The 15011-nt window shown below is 34.8% G+C and overlaps 1 protein-coding gene across 1 annotated transcript in view; it reads left to right on the forward strand.

The window, feature by feature from the left end:
• LOC150092115 (nose resistant to fluoxetine protein 6-like) overlaps nucleotides 1-14397 on the forward strand; it is a 28047-nt gene extending 13650 nt beyond the window's left edge. The window contains exons 5-14 of the mRNA XM_090415296.1: nucleotides 644-820; nucleotides 1608-1701; nucleotides 4949-5041; nucleotides 5872-6037; nucleotides 7183-7262; nucleotides 8211-8333; nucleotides 8455-8575; nucleotides 8835-9024; nucleotides 12682-12821; nucleotides 13709-14397. Of these exons, the coding sequence (XP_090271422.1) occupies nucleotides 644-820; nucleotides 1608-1701; nucleotides 4949-5041; nucleotides 5872-6037; nucleotides 7183-7262; nucleotides 8211-8333; nucleotides 8455-8575; nucleotides 8835-9024; nucleotides 12682-12821; nucleotides 13709-13975 (1451 nt within the window). The 3' untranslated portion in view covers nucleotides 13976-14397. The remainder of the gene's footprint in view (nucleotides 1-643; nucleotides 821-1607; nucleotides 1702-4948; nucleotides 5042-5871; nucleotides 6038-7182; nucleotides 7263-8210; nucleotides 8334-8454; nucleotides 8576-8834; nucleotides 9025-12681; nucleotides 12822-13708) is intronic.
• The last annotated feature ends 614 nt before the right edge of the window (nucleotides 14398-15011 follow it).

A 15011-nucleotide genomic window follows, 5' to 3' on the forward strand; every position in this document is an offset into this window, starting at 1 on the left:
CTCATAGCACTGCGTTGGCCTCAAGCAATCTTTCCCTTATGCTTGGTGAAGCAACTGAAATGTCTCTGTAAAATTTTTACCAAGTTTGCAGAAAAATTTCGCGCACACACACACACCGTTTTTCAAAGCTCTTTCATTGTTACTTTGCCACTAATCAGACGAACAGCTTAGGCAGGTGCTCACTTCAGCCGATTTAACTGGACGACTAATGCTCATAGCAGAACGAAGCCAATGGTTTGTTGTCAAAATCTGCCGCTAGGTGTAATCAGTGAGCCCAAGAGCACTCACTGTGCCGGTTGGCGTGCTATTTATAAAATACGGTCTTTTTCTAAACACGACTCGTATATGATTCACATATTTCTTTAAATATCAGCCTTCGAAGCTCTTTCGATTTCGCCCATGCACTGGTTTGTAAAAGAGATGGGTAAGATTACTGGCTAGAACTCGAAAAACCCTTTATAAGGGTTTTTCATTCTATTCTGGTTACATTCAACGGAAGATGAGTTTTTCATCGCACAAAGCAGGCTAGAAGGGAAAAATGGAAATACAATATTTTTTAAAAAAAAGGACTAGAATGAAAATACATTTTAACTCAAACGTATAATTTCTTATTTCATTGATACAGTATTTCAATTCTGTTTAGAGATGTGTAACCGGATCCTAATTTGCTTTTCCTTGCCGGCCAATACTCGCAAAATCTTTAATACGAATCCTGGAGGAGGCTCAAATAGATTGTCCTGTCTACATGGATTTCGCTTTCTCTCCTTGTCGTGGGTCATCCTTGCACATTCATACGCAATGGTGTTCCTTATTTCGAGAAGTAAGTTTATATTATTATTCATTATGTGTGTATTCCCTATTTTTGATGGTGTAAGACTTATAAATAATCTCAGTTTGTTCGCAAAGCTGACCTTCGATTGAAGGATAAGATGGAGAAGAAGAAGAAGATGGAGAAGAAGGAGAAGAAGGAGAAGAAGAAGGAGAGGAAGGAGAAGAAGTAGGAGGAGAAGAAGAAGGAGAAGAAGAAGAAGGAGACGAAGAAGAAGAAGGAGAAGAAGAAGAAGAAGAAGAAGAAGGAGAAGAAGATGGAGCAGAAGAAGAAGAAGGAGAAGAAGAAGAAGAAGAAGGAGAAGAAGATGGAGAAGAAGAAGAAGAAGAAGGAGAAGAGGAAGAAGAAGGAGAAGAGTAGATGGAGAAGAAGAGGAAGAAGAAGTAATTGCAACTATTGCCATAAACCACAGAGTAAACAGACTCGATGTAAATGTTGATTGACTCTGACAAATGTGTGCATTTATTTTTATAATTTGGGTCTGACTCTCCCGCTGTACTTTGAACAAACAGTATGAAATGAGCTCTCTACATTATACTATAGCGTAAGTTTTGCAATTATATTTCTAATACGTAAGCTAAGAACAAAAACCCTAAAACTAACTATACATGTGTGTATGCGTGTTTTTAATAAATACAGTAGTTTTGGACAGAGATTTTGCTAAAAAAAATCTTATGTAAGAATACAGTAAGCACAAAATCAGTATTGTACCTTTTGCTAAGTACCATATGAAAGATAAAAAGTGGTTCTCACATTAATCTGTGATTTGTTTTAATAGATGGTGCAAGGAGAGCACTTGCTATGACTAAAGAATTTTCATTTCAAGTAATTGTGAATGGATCTCTTTCTGTTGATAGTTTCTTCTTTTTGGGGTAAGTTCCGTTATCTTTACTCATTTTGCTATAATAAGTTATTTCATAAAGTGCATAACACTATTCGATGTTTAGAAATTATATTCACTTATGTAGCTGGCTAACGCAATTGTCCATAGTTCTTGCACAAGCTTGGAGAAGAGTTGAAAGAGTTGCATCATATGTATATAATACACTAAGATACCTATAAATTTGTATAAACTGCTTCTAGAAGAATTACACTTAGAGGTTCCTAATGTTATTATTACTCTATTAAATCTTTTAAGAGTAAAATACTTTATCTTCACGAATTTACTCTTATTTTATTTCCTAAACAAGTCAGACTGGACCAAGCAGTCCTAAAAGAAATCGGCATGACTGACGATTAGAAACAGCTAAGGTATATATGCTCTTTGGTTATTTAAGGTTCCAGTCCATAAAGTTAATATTCAATTTTTAAGGATATAAAGAAATAAAAGTAAAAAAAATATCAACCGAGAGTGTTAATGTTTATAAGTTTAGAATAATTCAGACACTTTAAATCAGGTTGATACTAGGGGAGAATTCTCCATGCTTGCTGCGCAAGCTCATTAATTGAGAAAGAAGTAATATTTATTTGTTAATAAGTGCATGCATTTATAAGCATTCCATTTAGGCTTTTATTTTTGTAGACAGAAGACGTCTTAAGCTTGCTCGGCTATAATTGAGCTTTGTGTTGTGTATCGAAGGCCGATGCTTGCTTGTCTAACCAAAGCTACCTTGATTTTCTCGGTTGTGGGAGCTTCCAGGTCCTCGCTGCAGCGTTGTGATTTCATGCGCGCGCATAGCGATTTCCGCTCCCTTCACGTCGTCTTAAACACAGGCCATACGCAGTCAACGTAGCTCTAGCCAGTGAGCTTCAGCCAGCCTTTACAAGTGCCCGTGTTGTTGGGAAAATTAAGTTACAACCAACTTTTTATGACGATGTTGTTGACCAGTTCATAAAGAAGAACCGTAGGGTAGAATTTATATTCAAGTAGCTAAATTGAAAAAGATGAATATCCTTTGTAAAATAAATGTTGTGATCAGTAATTCATTATTCCGCTAATCAGACTTCAATCACACCTCTCACTCCCGGAATGATAACAAGAGCAAGAGTGAATTTCAAGACCAGCATTCGCCCCTAGTTGATACATTCTGCCACTTTCTGTTAGACATGGGCATTCTTGCTCCCTTTAAATATTTATTTTCTTCAGTTCGACATTTCTTATCCACGCATGGTATATCAAACAACAGAAGTTTGGTATGTAGCCTTGCCATTCCAACATGTTCTTAAAGCTATGGCATTTTAATTTTCAATACAGACATCAAAGAGAAAAATAATATATAAGTGTTATTCATAGAACTACACAATCAGAGGAATTTTTAATCAGAATCACTTATGAGAGGTAAAGGGCAACCAGAAAATAGTTTACGACCATTCAAACCTAAGTTTCTTTCGCATTACCGCAATACATTATCTCCAACCTGATGTCCGCATTGTTATTGAGTTCCTGGATTCTGTTGAGTGGCTGAGTAAAACTACTGCATGCTTGTCTAATCTGAAACCTAATAAAGAGTGTATATTCATCTGTCTCCATGCAAAAGAACAAAATCTCTTAGGTTTATGCTGTACTGCTAGACAAAGTTTGCTTGTTCCAATTAAACATTGGATACGCCTTACTGCCATCACTACGCGAGGTAGTGTCACTCTCTAAGATCATTGAAAGTTGCAAGAGGTATCTGTACGTCGTTGTAGGGATTACTGGACAGACAGAAGACGTTAGAGATGTCGGATCCCAACTCCTGATCTCTTGAATCACATAATCCAAAAGATGTTCTAAGGAAATCAGTCCCAGATGTTATTCAAATTTTCAGTCAATAAAAGTCAATACCAAGAAGTGAATGTCGTGTTTTTCGAGGTAAATCACTCGATCGATACTGCAATTCGCATTGGAACATTATCGTTCTGAAAACCATTTGTAACATCTAACAAAGAAGGGCTCTATCTGACTGATCATAATGATAGAAAATTGCTATTTGTTGCTTTGGTAGTATGATCTACGGATATCGTGGCTTCAAAATATTCCTAGTAAAACATCACCTAGCATAAAAGCTACTGCGCGTCCTGCCTCCTTCCCTCGGAGAATGATATCGCAGTGAATCCTCTCCCTACGGTTTCAATAATCATACCTCTACCTTGATATGGCATAGCTGGAAAGGGTCACCAACGGAAACGCAGCGTTTTCCAGTCTTCAATAATCCAATGGCTTATCTGAGATGCAAGGTATTTTAGCTTGGTCGGACGATTAGGTGTAGCAAGTAACTTTTCTATAGCTCTTTCCATGGACGCTGCCCTATTGCAATCGTTTATCTGCTTTCTTAAAATCAGGTTCGAACATGGACAGCTGCTAGTAATGATTCATATACGGTTCAACTCCAAATCTATCTTGGAGAAGCGTTTCATCTTCTTTTATTTCGTTTACCGCTGTTCTCCGGAACAATCTTTCTTCCACCTATGCAGTTTTACCTAATGATAACAATCCCAGCTCCTCAGGATTCACCTAGACTGACCAGTTTGTAAGAGAATAAACAAATAAAATAAACTATATAAATACATAATCCTGGAGACATTCAGAAATAAGACCTCATCTCGACTACTGTGCCCAGATTTGGTCACCTCGGTTCCTTCTTGATGGGGAGGAGGTGGAGAGGATCCAGAGGCAAGTGACTAAGATGATAACAGGTCTATGGAATGAACCATATGAGAACAGGTTGATGATTTGTAGGTTGCAGAAACTAGTTGATAGGCGGAAAAGGGGAGATATGGTTGAGACATTCAAATTGCTAAAGGGATTCTATAGGATTAATTCAGAGGATATTTTTGAGAACAGGACTGGTGGTGGGAGAACTAGGGGACACCTATGGAAGCTGGGCAAGAGTGTGGTTAGTAGGGGTGTTAGAGCTGGGTTCTTTACTTTTAGAGTGGTAAATGAGTGGAATAAGCTGCCAGAGTCTGTTGCGGGTGCTATGACGGTGAAAGAGTTCAAGGCAAGGTATGATTGATACTGTGAGAATGTCGAATAGTTGTGTGGACATGATGTTTAGGGCCTCCCTCGATGAGTCTAAGGACTCCCTGGAGTAGCCCGAAATAATAATAATAATAATAATAATAATAATAATAATAATAATAATAATAATAATAATAATAATAATAATAATAATCAACTCAATTCCTTTTCCATTTCAGAGGCCTTCTTGTTTGTTATACTGTCACTGATGTTGTGATAAATAAAAAGATAACTTTCAGGATCTTTCCCTATATAATGCATCGAATATGGAGGTAAGATGACCAGTTTATCTCAGATTTCAAATAATAATATATAAGATTAAGGATAGAGACCACGAGATGGCGACAGTTGTATGCCTTATCATGACTGCATATTGAAAAGTATTCAGAGTGTGGAATAGCTATCTCTGATTGGTTAACGGTGGAGCTGACTGCGACTGCCCATCAGTCTCCAAAACCTAAGGCTAAAACGGCCTTGTAATATTGGTAATAAAAGCACTAGTGAAAATTTTAACATTTTTTTCCATTATACATGTAAATAATAGCATAAACATTATATACTTATTTTTTTAATCCCGAATACTTATGTTATTATATAAAGATGTCCCTGCAGCATATTCGAGGTTGACAGTGACGTCAGCGCTGATGACGTGCGGAACGCTCGAACATTCTAAGACAGAGCTTGTCGATCTCGGTCAGTGAGCATCGATGGCCTCCTCTTGCTATGGTAGCACCATCAACTTTCCAACTACGAATGGCATAAGCAGCTATGGATTTCGGTATGCTAATACGATAGCAATATCACGAACAGAAAGACCATTGATGGGACACCCAACTACCATTCCAAGTTGAAAGCCGGTCGGTTCAGCTGACATGTTGATATCGAGTAAAGTGCAAACATGCACACATTCCACCTTTTATTACAACACTTATGCAGATACTCCCTGAATATCTGCATGTAGTAGGATCTGACATTTGCATGGTACGTAAGGTATTCAAAGCTTTTGTGAACATGGTGTATATATATATATATATATAAATATAACTTTATTATTCGTCGAAAGTATACTTTTCTATATAATTTAGTTGTATTTTATTTTCAGATTACAGCCTTCACATATGGCAGTGCTATTATTAGTTTTCTTGGTTCCGATGGCAGGATCTGGTCCCATCTTTCGTGAATTTACTGACTGGCTATTAAATTCATGCTATAAAAGGTGGTGGATGAATCTGATCTTCATCAATAACTATCAAGGCCTACAAGAAATAGTAATTAGTTATACTGGTCTCTCTCCCCCCCCCTCTCTCTCTCTCTCTCTCTCTCTCTCTCTCTCTCTCTCCCTATATATATATATATATATATATATATATATATATATATATATATATATATATATATATATATATATATATATATATATATATATATATATATATATATATATATATATATATATATATATATATATATATATATATAATAATAATAATAATCAATTATTAACATGACATTAGAACATGACAATCAGTCATGTTCTTTTTTCAAATAATCCTAATGATGACCAACAAAGCCACTCTGTATGCTGGAATAGATCAGAAAATATTTTTCGCTGTGAAGATGAGTTTGAAAGAAAAATCGTAGAATCACGGGAAATCCTACTGAACCCGGTCCACTTAAATAATAATTTAAGTTATAACATCCCAGATAGCCATGCTGCAGTTATTCAATATTGGCGTTCACGTGAACTTGCACGCACAATTGCAACAAACAATGGCACGCCAGTTGGAACAACTTGAAAAATACAACGTTTTTATGTATCGATTATGTGAGGCAATTTATACCTGTAATTTCCAGTTTGTTTATTTAAATAATTCAATGTTTATTAGTATTCCTTTCCTTTATAAATACCTGAAGAAGGCTGCTATATGCCGAAACTAGTAGTATTTATCATTAAAATCTTTATATGTTATCTCGGTCTTGGAGTCATTAAATCTATTTTTTGAAATGTATAACAACCGAGTAAAAACTAATCGCCACATATATATATATATATATATACATATATGGATTTCAAATTACAAATTTGAGTTTTATTTGGGAACAAGACTGGATAACATTTTTAATTATGGTGAGCAACTATATATGCAAAGTCTGCAAATATAAAGGGAGTTTTATTTGAATGAATCATTTTAATTTTAATCAAATGAATCGATGAAAAATTTTTATAATTTTGAACGAATAAAATTAATCATTTTCTTTGACCATCTTTAGAATTAAAAAATATGGCCTTTCATTCATACCCATTTTTATGATTTGATAGAAGTTTTGTAAACAAATAACATAGTAAATGATAGAAATTTTTTATATTACTGAGTTTAAAAGTCTAAAATTATATATTTTTTTTCTATTGCAGTGCATGCTCCATAGCTGGTATGTCGCATGTGACTTTCAACTGTATGTCATGATCCTTGTAGTTCTTCTGCCGTTACTCAGGTAAGCCTTGCACAAATAAAAATGTGCCCTTTTACTGATAATTTGAATTTAAATTTAATTAAATGTTCATCCTTTATAATTTTAGTACTATTGTTGGCCTTCCGCCAGGAGACGTATTTCCTTCTCAGATGGAACTAAGATGGTATCGCACATCTTCTGACATTCTTTTAACACTGGTCATGTAAAATATCGAGGTTAGTTTTATGCTCGTCAGGAGAAAACTGTAGTCTTATGAGTAATACAAACAACATAACCACAGTGACAGGAGAATTAGCTCAATATTTAAAAATGCTTTTTGGACCAAATGGTGAATAATCACTCCAACATTAAAGCTATAACCCTAAATACACCGACACCTACATACATATTGTATGCAGGCAATACTGAACAAATTAATTACTGAGTTAGCAGATTCCATGAGAGAGTGCTTCTACATCATACTAGAAAATTCAGCGCTGGGATCGCAATGGTGCTCATACGTGTTGAGTTTGCTGATTCCTTAATAAGGCGTTGGTGCAATTTTCAGACATTCTCGCAGTGCGTATGCTTCTTGGTGTGCGTTAATAATGTCGAAGAAAATCGAATGACCCGCCATGTGAAATTAGGTCAGTTACCCATTTCTAGAATGCGAGGTACGTTAAAGCAGCTGAAATTCATGGGCAAATTATTGATGTTTATGGAGAACATGCAACTCAACAACTTCTTGCACCTTCGCCTGGGAACAATTCCATCATCCCCCATATAGTCCTGACCTTGCGAGAAGCAGTCAATGCTTCCATACTTTGAGTAGCCGATGTAACTAAGCGAGAGAAAAAAAAAACTTTATACAATATATATTGATTGGGCGAGTGATTTATTCACTAACATGAGGTATGGTTCTAATTTTTCCTCCATAATAAAACATGCTTTTAAATTTCTCATATAGATATTATTTATGCTTATCTTTAGATGGCCGAAGGTAGGACTGACTGTGAACGGCATTCTTATTATTATTTCAATGGCTTCTGCTGGCATCCCAACTTATTTTAAAGGACTCCTTCCAGTATTTTTTCTTGCACTATCAGATACACAGTAAGTATGGAGTACTTGGTGTCATTAATGTTCTTTATTTTTATATATCTCTTTTTATATAAATCTCCTGATTTTATAGATATTATAATTAATGCATCAAAATTGCATTATTTTCCCTTAGGAGCCAATTAGACAACTTTACCTATATCTACAGTCGTCCCTACGCTCATCTTGGTCCATACTGCATCGGGGTCTTCCTTGGCTACTTTTTGGCCAGGACACCAAAATATACAATAAAACCGGTAAGCCTTCTTGGTTAACTAGATCGCGTGAACGGTCAATAGATCGATTGTTAACTGTGTTCAGAGTAAAGGAAATAAATTCAATAAATAAATACAGTAATTTACAAACTCATCTAACTGCATAGCATCCCATAACAGAATAATGCCATTTTCGTGAGTCAAGCCGCTGTAGGAGTAAATTGTAAAATGTGGACCTTATACTAGAAATAGAAATAGAAATATGATTATGTGTTAATTTTATACCTTATATTCTCTGTAGATCTGGCAATACATTGGCTGGTTATCATCTATAACCATTAATGTTGCTGTTTTGTATGGAGCGTGGGGTTGGACCAATGGAGCAGTTTACAAATTATCAACAGACGCAGTATTATACTCTTTATTCTGTCGTACAGCATGGACAGTAGGGTGTGCATGGGTTGTTCTTATCTGTGCCTGTGGATCTGGAGGTAAGTGGACAAAATGAATAAAACCGATGAAGGAAAAAATGGCATTAATATATATTTTATGAAAAGCAAAAACGCATTCGCGAACAACCTCTTTGTTTTCAAAAATTATTAAGGAATCTTAGATGTTTTTTTGTCCATTTTTATCAACTATTTTTTATCAACTTTTTATCATGTATATCAACTGTAATATGGACTATCTAAACTTGCTAGTTTGATAGTCCAGCACTTAGAGCAAGACTTCCGAACCGTGTAAAAATTAGAATATAAATCTTATATTTAACTATTTTTGATTATAAATAGAAAAATTAATTTTTAAGCAGTGAAATCAAAACCAGTATAAGTGTTGATGTGAAACAAATCCATCAGTAGGAAATTATGCACCTGAAATTACAGAATAATTTACATCGTGAAGAAAGGTAATAAAAGAAGCAAAAATCTTCAGACAATGAAGAAGAATACTTCAACGAATATATAAGCCTGACTGAGTCGTTTGTAATCATGGTAATTCTAACACTGAGTTTAATAACAACAGAAGTATCAGAATCTATTTTAGTTTAAACAGTTTATGAAGATTCCATAGTATGAAGATTTGGAAATATGTTGCACTGAGCATAAGAAAGTTGCCTGTATATCTTTTCCTGATACGATGGTTATTAATCAACAGTTAGTCATTCTTCGCATGGATATTGAGTTGAATTCATATGAGAGGATGAAGAATTTACGAGAAAAATGCATATTATTTGGAACTAATGATTTACATTAGATTAATTAAGAAACTGTGTTATGATTTTCAAAACTCAAAGCCAAGAATTAATAAATTCTTGGCTTTGAGATCATCGTGCAAATGTTTTCACTGAGTTGAGTAAGGTGTCAAGCATCTACAGTGGTGTCCAAAGGCTAAGTACGAACTATGTTTTACACGTATATGAAACATTTTCATGACTACAACCAAATGTGGGCATAAATTTATTACCAGCATACCAATAAATTATATTACTCAAAAGCGTGTTATAAATTTCAGATACATGAAATCCGAATACGTTCTTGACAAAAGTTACAATTTCTAAAGGACGTAGTTAAGGAATAAATATACAGTCCTTACAGAAAACTATCCAGAGACACATTTAAGAATAAAATATGTCCACCTTGAGCTGCGATGCAGCTCTTCCAACGTCGTAGCATGTAAAGTACCAAGTGAGTCTGGAGTTCTTGTGGGAAACTAGCCCGTCCATCATAGCAAGAATAAAGGTTTGTTTTATAGACAAGGAATATCAAGAAGCAATGATTCTTGACATTCATAATCCGATTTTTATGGATATACCAACACTGGAAATTGTCTAGGATGAGCTTTAGATAAAGGAACGCGGACTATAGACCTGCTGACGTATACACCTACTTGTTGAAGACGTCTTACCACAATTTGTCCAGATATGTGCATATATCTTTATTCGAATGGAGCCAACTTTCAAGATGGCTTGTCGCAGTGTGTCGCTTACTGCAGTTATAGCTAAAAATCTGTCTCCATGCTCCTTAGTAGAGGGAGTGTGACCTCTTAGCAGGCGTCTAAAACATTCATTCTGAAACACGTTGCCCAGAGCATGGAAAGAACGTTATGCGAAATTCTAAACATCTTCAATATAAATAATTCTCAGCTTTCTGAAAGCCTTTCCAATAATTCTTCGCTGGGTGAAATCATCTATATGATGTCTTTAAGACATTACAACACATCTAAGTTTGTAACTTTATTCCTTCGCTAAAAGGGCTTCCTTCAAAAACAATTCACTCAGTTCAGCATTACGTATTTTATCTGTTGAGGGCTACCATGCGATCCTTTTGACCGCGATTCGAAAAATTGAATTTTTACGCTCTTTGTGCTCGAAACTGTGAGTTATACAAATTGCTGCAACTAATGTCTCTGAATTTGTGGTTGTTATCTTGAGAAATTCTATTCTTCCTTAGGTTTTAAGCCCCCAGTATAATTGAAGGCCTCATCTAATATTTTATATTAGTCGAATAGCCTTCCCTACTCAGTATGTATTAACAAAGTTAATACATACTGAGATGTATTAATACATACATACATAAATTAGAGCAAAGAATAACAGCAAATTTGGATTTGCTGTTATTCTTTGCTCTAATTGTGTTTAATTCATTTACGTTTGTTTTCAGAATATTTCTAACTCTTTTGGTGTATTCTGCTGCTGCCTGTTGTTTACCTTTCGAGTGGAGAATGTCACTGGCTTATAATATTCCTAAGTATTTAAAGTGTTCAATGAAATGTTGAAGAGCTAATTTATTCTTCTTCCACAGTCTGTCTCTCTTCTAGCAAACCCCAACTTTGGAAAACTCCACGTTTAATGCTAATATCTCCGAAGCGTTCACCACGCTACCGGCCAAGACGTATATATACGTCCACATTTTCATGGATGCGAAGCGCATATTAAAATTGTAATACCATTGATTACATTGAAATTTATGATGGATACGGAGCTTTTGAGGATGCGTATTTGATCTTTAATGACCGGTAAGGTTAAAGTTATTTTCCATGATTCGCAGCAGCGACCAGAAACGAACGTCAAACTGTCTCATCCTCGACTTTTGCTGTTGCGGTTTGCAACCAAACTTCATTGTAATACAGCACAGAGGTCCGTTGCAGTGTACTGTACACTCACCATCTGTTGTACGTCATTTGTTATACACTATATAGTAATAATATAGGCTGTGCTGTATAGGAGCTTATTTATTTCCTTTATACTGTTGTTTGTGATGATTTTAATCAAGTCTAAGAGGAGCTGTTTTAGCTTATATTTATGTAAAGCGTTTAATGGTGGAGTTCATATGTTCCAATATCCCCGACTTCATTTTACACTGCCTTCCTGTCAAAACATTCTGAGGTATGTCAGCTTCATGTTTACTGAGTTGATTTCCAAAGTTTGATATAACTACCTCCTGATGATTCGCTTTTACTATAGTTGTTTGTTCAGTAACTCTTGAAGCTCAAGTATGTTCCAAATTAAACATACGCTTTCAAAAACCACGTTTTTCTGGTGGTGTTGATCTGTAAAAACATTCCATAACTTCTCTGTTTTATTCTACAGTCCATTTTTTATGTTTGGTTTCTACCATCATTTTTCAGCTTCCTGCACAGATAGCCCAGCAAGGAGAACTGGGTCCTGTAGCCCACTTGTCGCCTGATGCCCAGGATCCCCTACATCTGACGCAGTCCTTGAAGACCCGATCGTCAACTGATCTGGTTGGGATTTCTTTTTACTTTTCGCCATTAAGATGGCAGATGGAACTGTTAGTCTGGCTCCTCAGTTGAGACCTATCTGACTAGGGTGGCTCTACTAACAGCTATGCTACCGCCAGAAGAGCTCTCAACATCACTGAAGCATGCAAGCAGCAACGCTACGACAAGGCCCTGTTCCTTGGAGGTTATTATTGTTTATATTATTATTATGATTATAATTATTATTTAAAAAATGATTGTGTTTTATATACTAATAAACATTTGTATTTTGCAAAACAGCTTATTTTTTTCGGGTTCTCACATATTCATTTTTTGTAATATTTTAAACAATATCCTTTTTCAATTAAGTTATTTATTTTAATCCTCAGTAGAGAAGATTAAAAATCATTTTTATTTTTTTCTTTTAGGATGGGTTGATGCGATTCTTTCCTGGAAAGCATTTATACCATTAGCGAGGTTAACTTACAATGCCTATCTGGTCCATTTTATTCTACAGATTTTGTTTTTAGCTAACCTAGCTCAAGTAGAAATTAATCACTGGATGTGTGTAAGTTATTTGATACTGAACTCTTAACAATACTAGTTGTTTAGAATTGTATTTATATATTTTAACAAAGTTCTAAATATTTAACGAAAGGAATTTTAATTTGGATTTACTATTACATTTTCACTTTATAATTGTTTATAAATACACATATAACGTTTATAATTGCTAAGCAGTATATTTGAAACGAGGCAGAAAATCTTTTTTCTTTCTATTGCTAGATTCTTCCTTTCTTTGCACTTTAAGAGCAATTATTACAATATTCATTATACTACGATATTCATTATACTATTGTTAATTATTCAGTATACTCCACCTCTGTGTCTAAATTAATGTCCAGGAAGTGAAATGCGTAGGAGGATGGAATCGTGGTCCTGATACCTATAACAGAATATGTAGATAAATAGATAGATAGGGAGAGAAACAGACAGATAGAGACAGAGTAATTGATAATATTAATTTTCTTAATTATTATTTGTGTGACAGATCAAGTGTCAATAAGTTCATATTTATTAATATTTTTTCCGAATCAACTTTTAATAAAATTCACTGAAATATAGTAATTCATATCGGTGAAATTCTTCTGTATACGGCACATTTTATTCTATGTGTTAAAAGGTATTTTTCGCTTTTTCTCATTAATTTCAAATGTCTAAATCTCTGAAACCAACGCTCGCTTTTGTCTCTCAGTCATGGACAACGAATAATCAATCCTATCAGAAGCACACTTTATTCTGACATCGATGCTGGTATTAACGAGAAGTTAATGTCGCTATACACCACTAGGTTTAAATCCTTTCACATAGTTATCAACAATATTTATTCATCTGTGTCACTTAATGCTGTTGAAAGGGAAAATATTCCACTTATAAAATTATTTTATCTTTCAGGTGTGGCTGTACTTCGGGCATGTTATGGCAAGTTACGGGATTTCTTATTTTATTTGTCTTCTTGTAGAATCGCCAATGATCGGTCTGGAAAAAATAATTCTCTCAGGACACATTGATAAAAGGAACAAAACTCAATTAGAATCAAAAAATGAAATTGAAATTGAGGTGCAAGAATCCCAAAAGAAAGTAGACATAATCGTTTCCAATGTCCATTTCAGAGAAGGAAAAAATAACTTTGAAAACAAAGATTTTGTTTGCCATTTGTGACATCAAATTTCGGTTGAGATGCCTCATCTATTTTCATCTCTTCTCATCTAATTTTCAATTTATCTTAAATACAAAATAGAATGGATCCAACCAGAGGATGATATCGAGTGCCAACTGTGTCACAATATCCTTCAAAAGCCAATAAAGTTCAAAAACTTAGTTCATTGGTTCAAATGTTTCCCTATTCTGCAACACACTTGTAAACCAAAAGAATGTCTATCTGATTTACCCAATAAAGAATTGATAATCTGGAAAACCTCAAATGAAAACTGTGGGCTAAATTGCACATAAACTGTCCCAGAATTATTTCAATCACAAGGAACAATAAAACTTAATTTAGTGAAGAAAAATTAAAATTATACCCTCGTTCTTGTTTTTGAATTATAGCAGAAAACTTTGTCAATGATCGCATGTAGCTCAGAATCCATTCAAACCTTCACTGTAGAATCTCAGAAGTATCAGAATTATTGAAACACACACTAATTGTATAAAAGAAAAATATGTAATTGTGATTTTATTCCTTTATTGTGTAAATGTGAAAAGTCTGTTATGAATGTAGAGCATAGATTTTAACGGTGATGAAAAAAGTCGATGTATCTATCTAATTCCATGGCTATTGATGGTGACTAATATGTCCAATGTATTTTCTGATTTATCTTCATAAAACGCGGGATTATTAAAATTCAGTTAGTCCTAAATATTATACTTCCATAAACGAAAATCTAAGTTTTATCGTGCTACAAAATCAGTGGCTGTCCTGAAGGCCACCACCATGAAATTGACGTCTTGGGCAGTCGTACACAATATGAGTAATCGTCTGAGTCACGGGAGAACAATTACAATAAAGGTGGTCTAACAGCCTCCATTTATGTAGTAGGTAGCCACATCTGCCCTGGTTAGTTCTGATCCTGTTGATTGATGATCGGATCTTCCTAGGAAGATGAAAACCAGGCTGCGGTGTTCAGGGATCTTCTATCAGGAAGCCATTTATTGGAAGATTGTTCACTGCTTTATTAAATTCTTTAATCGACGCTTG

Source organism: Typopeltis vanoorti, unplaced genomic scaffold (assembly GCF_054136105.1).
Source record: "Typopeltis vanoorti isolate ZY-2024b unplaced genomic scaffold, IOZ_Tvanoo_1.0 HiC_scaffold_616, whole genome shotgun sequence".
NCBI classification, from domain to species: Eukaryota; Metazoa; Arthropoda; class Arachnida; order Uropygi; family Thelyphonidae; genus Typopeltis; species Typopeltis vanoorti.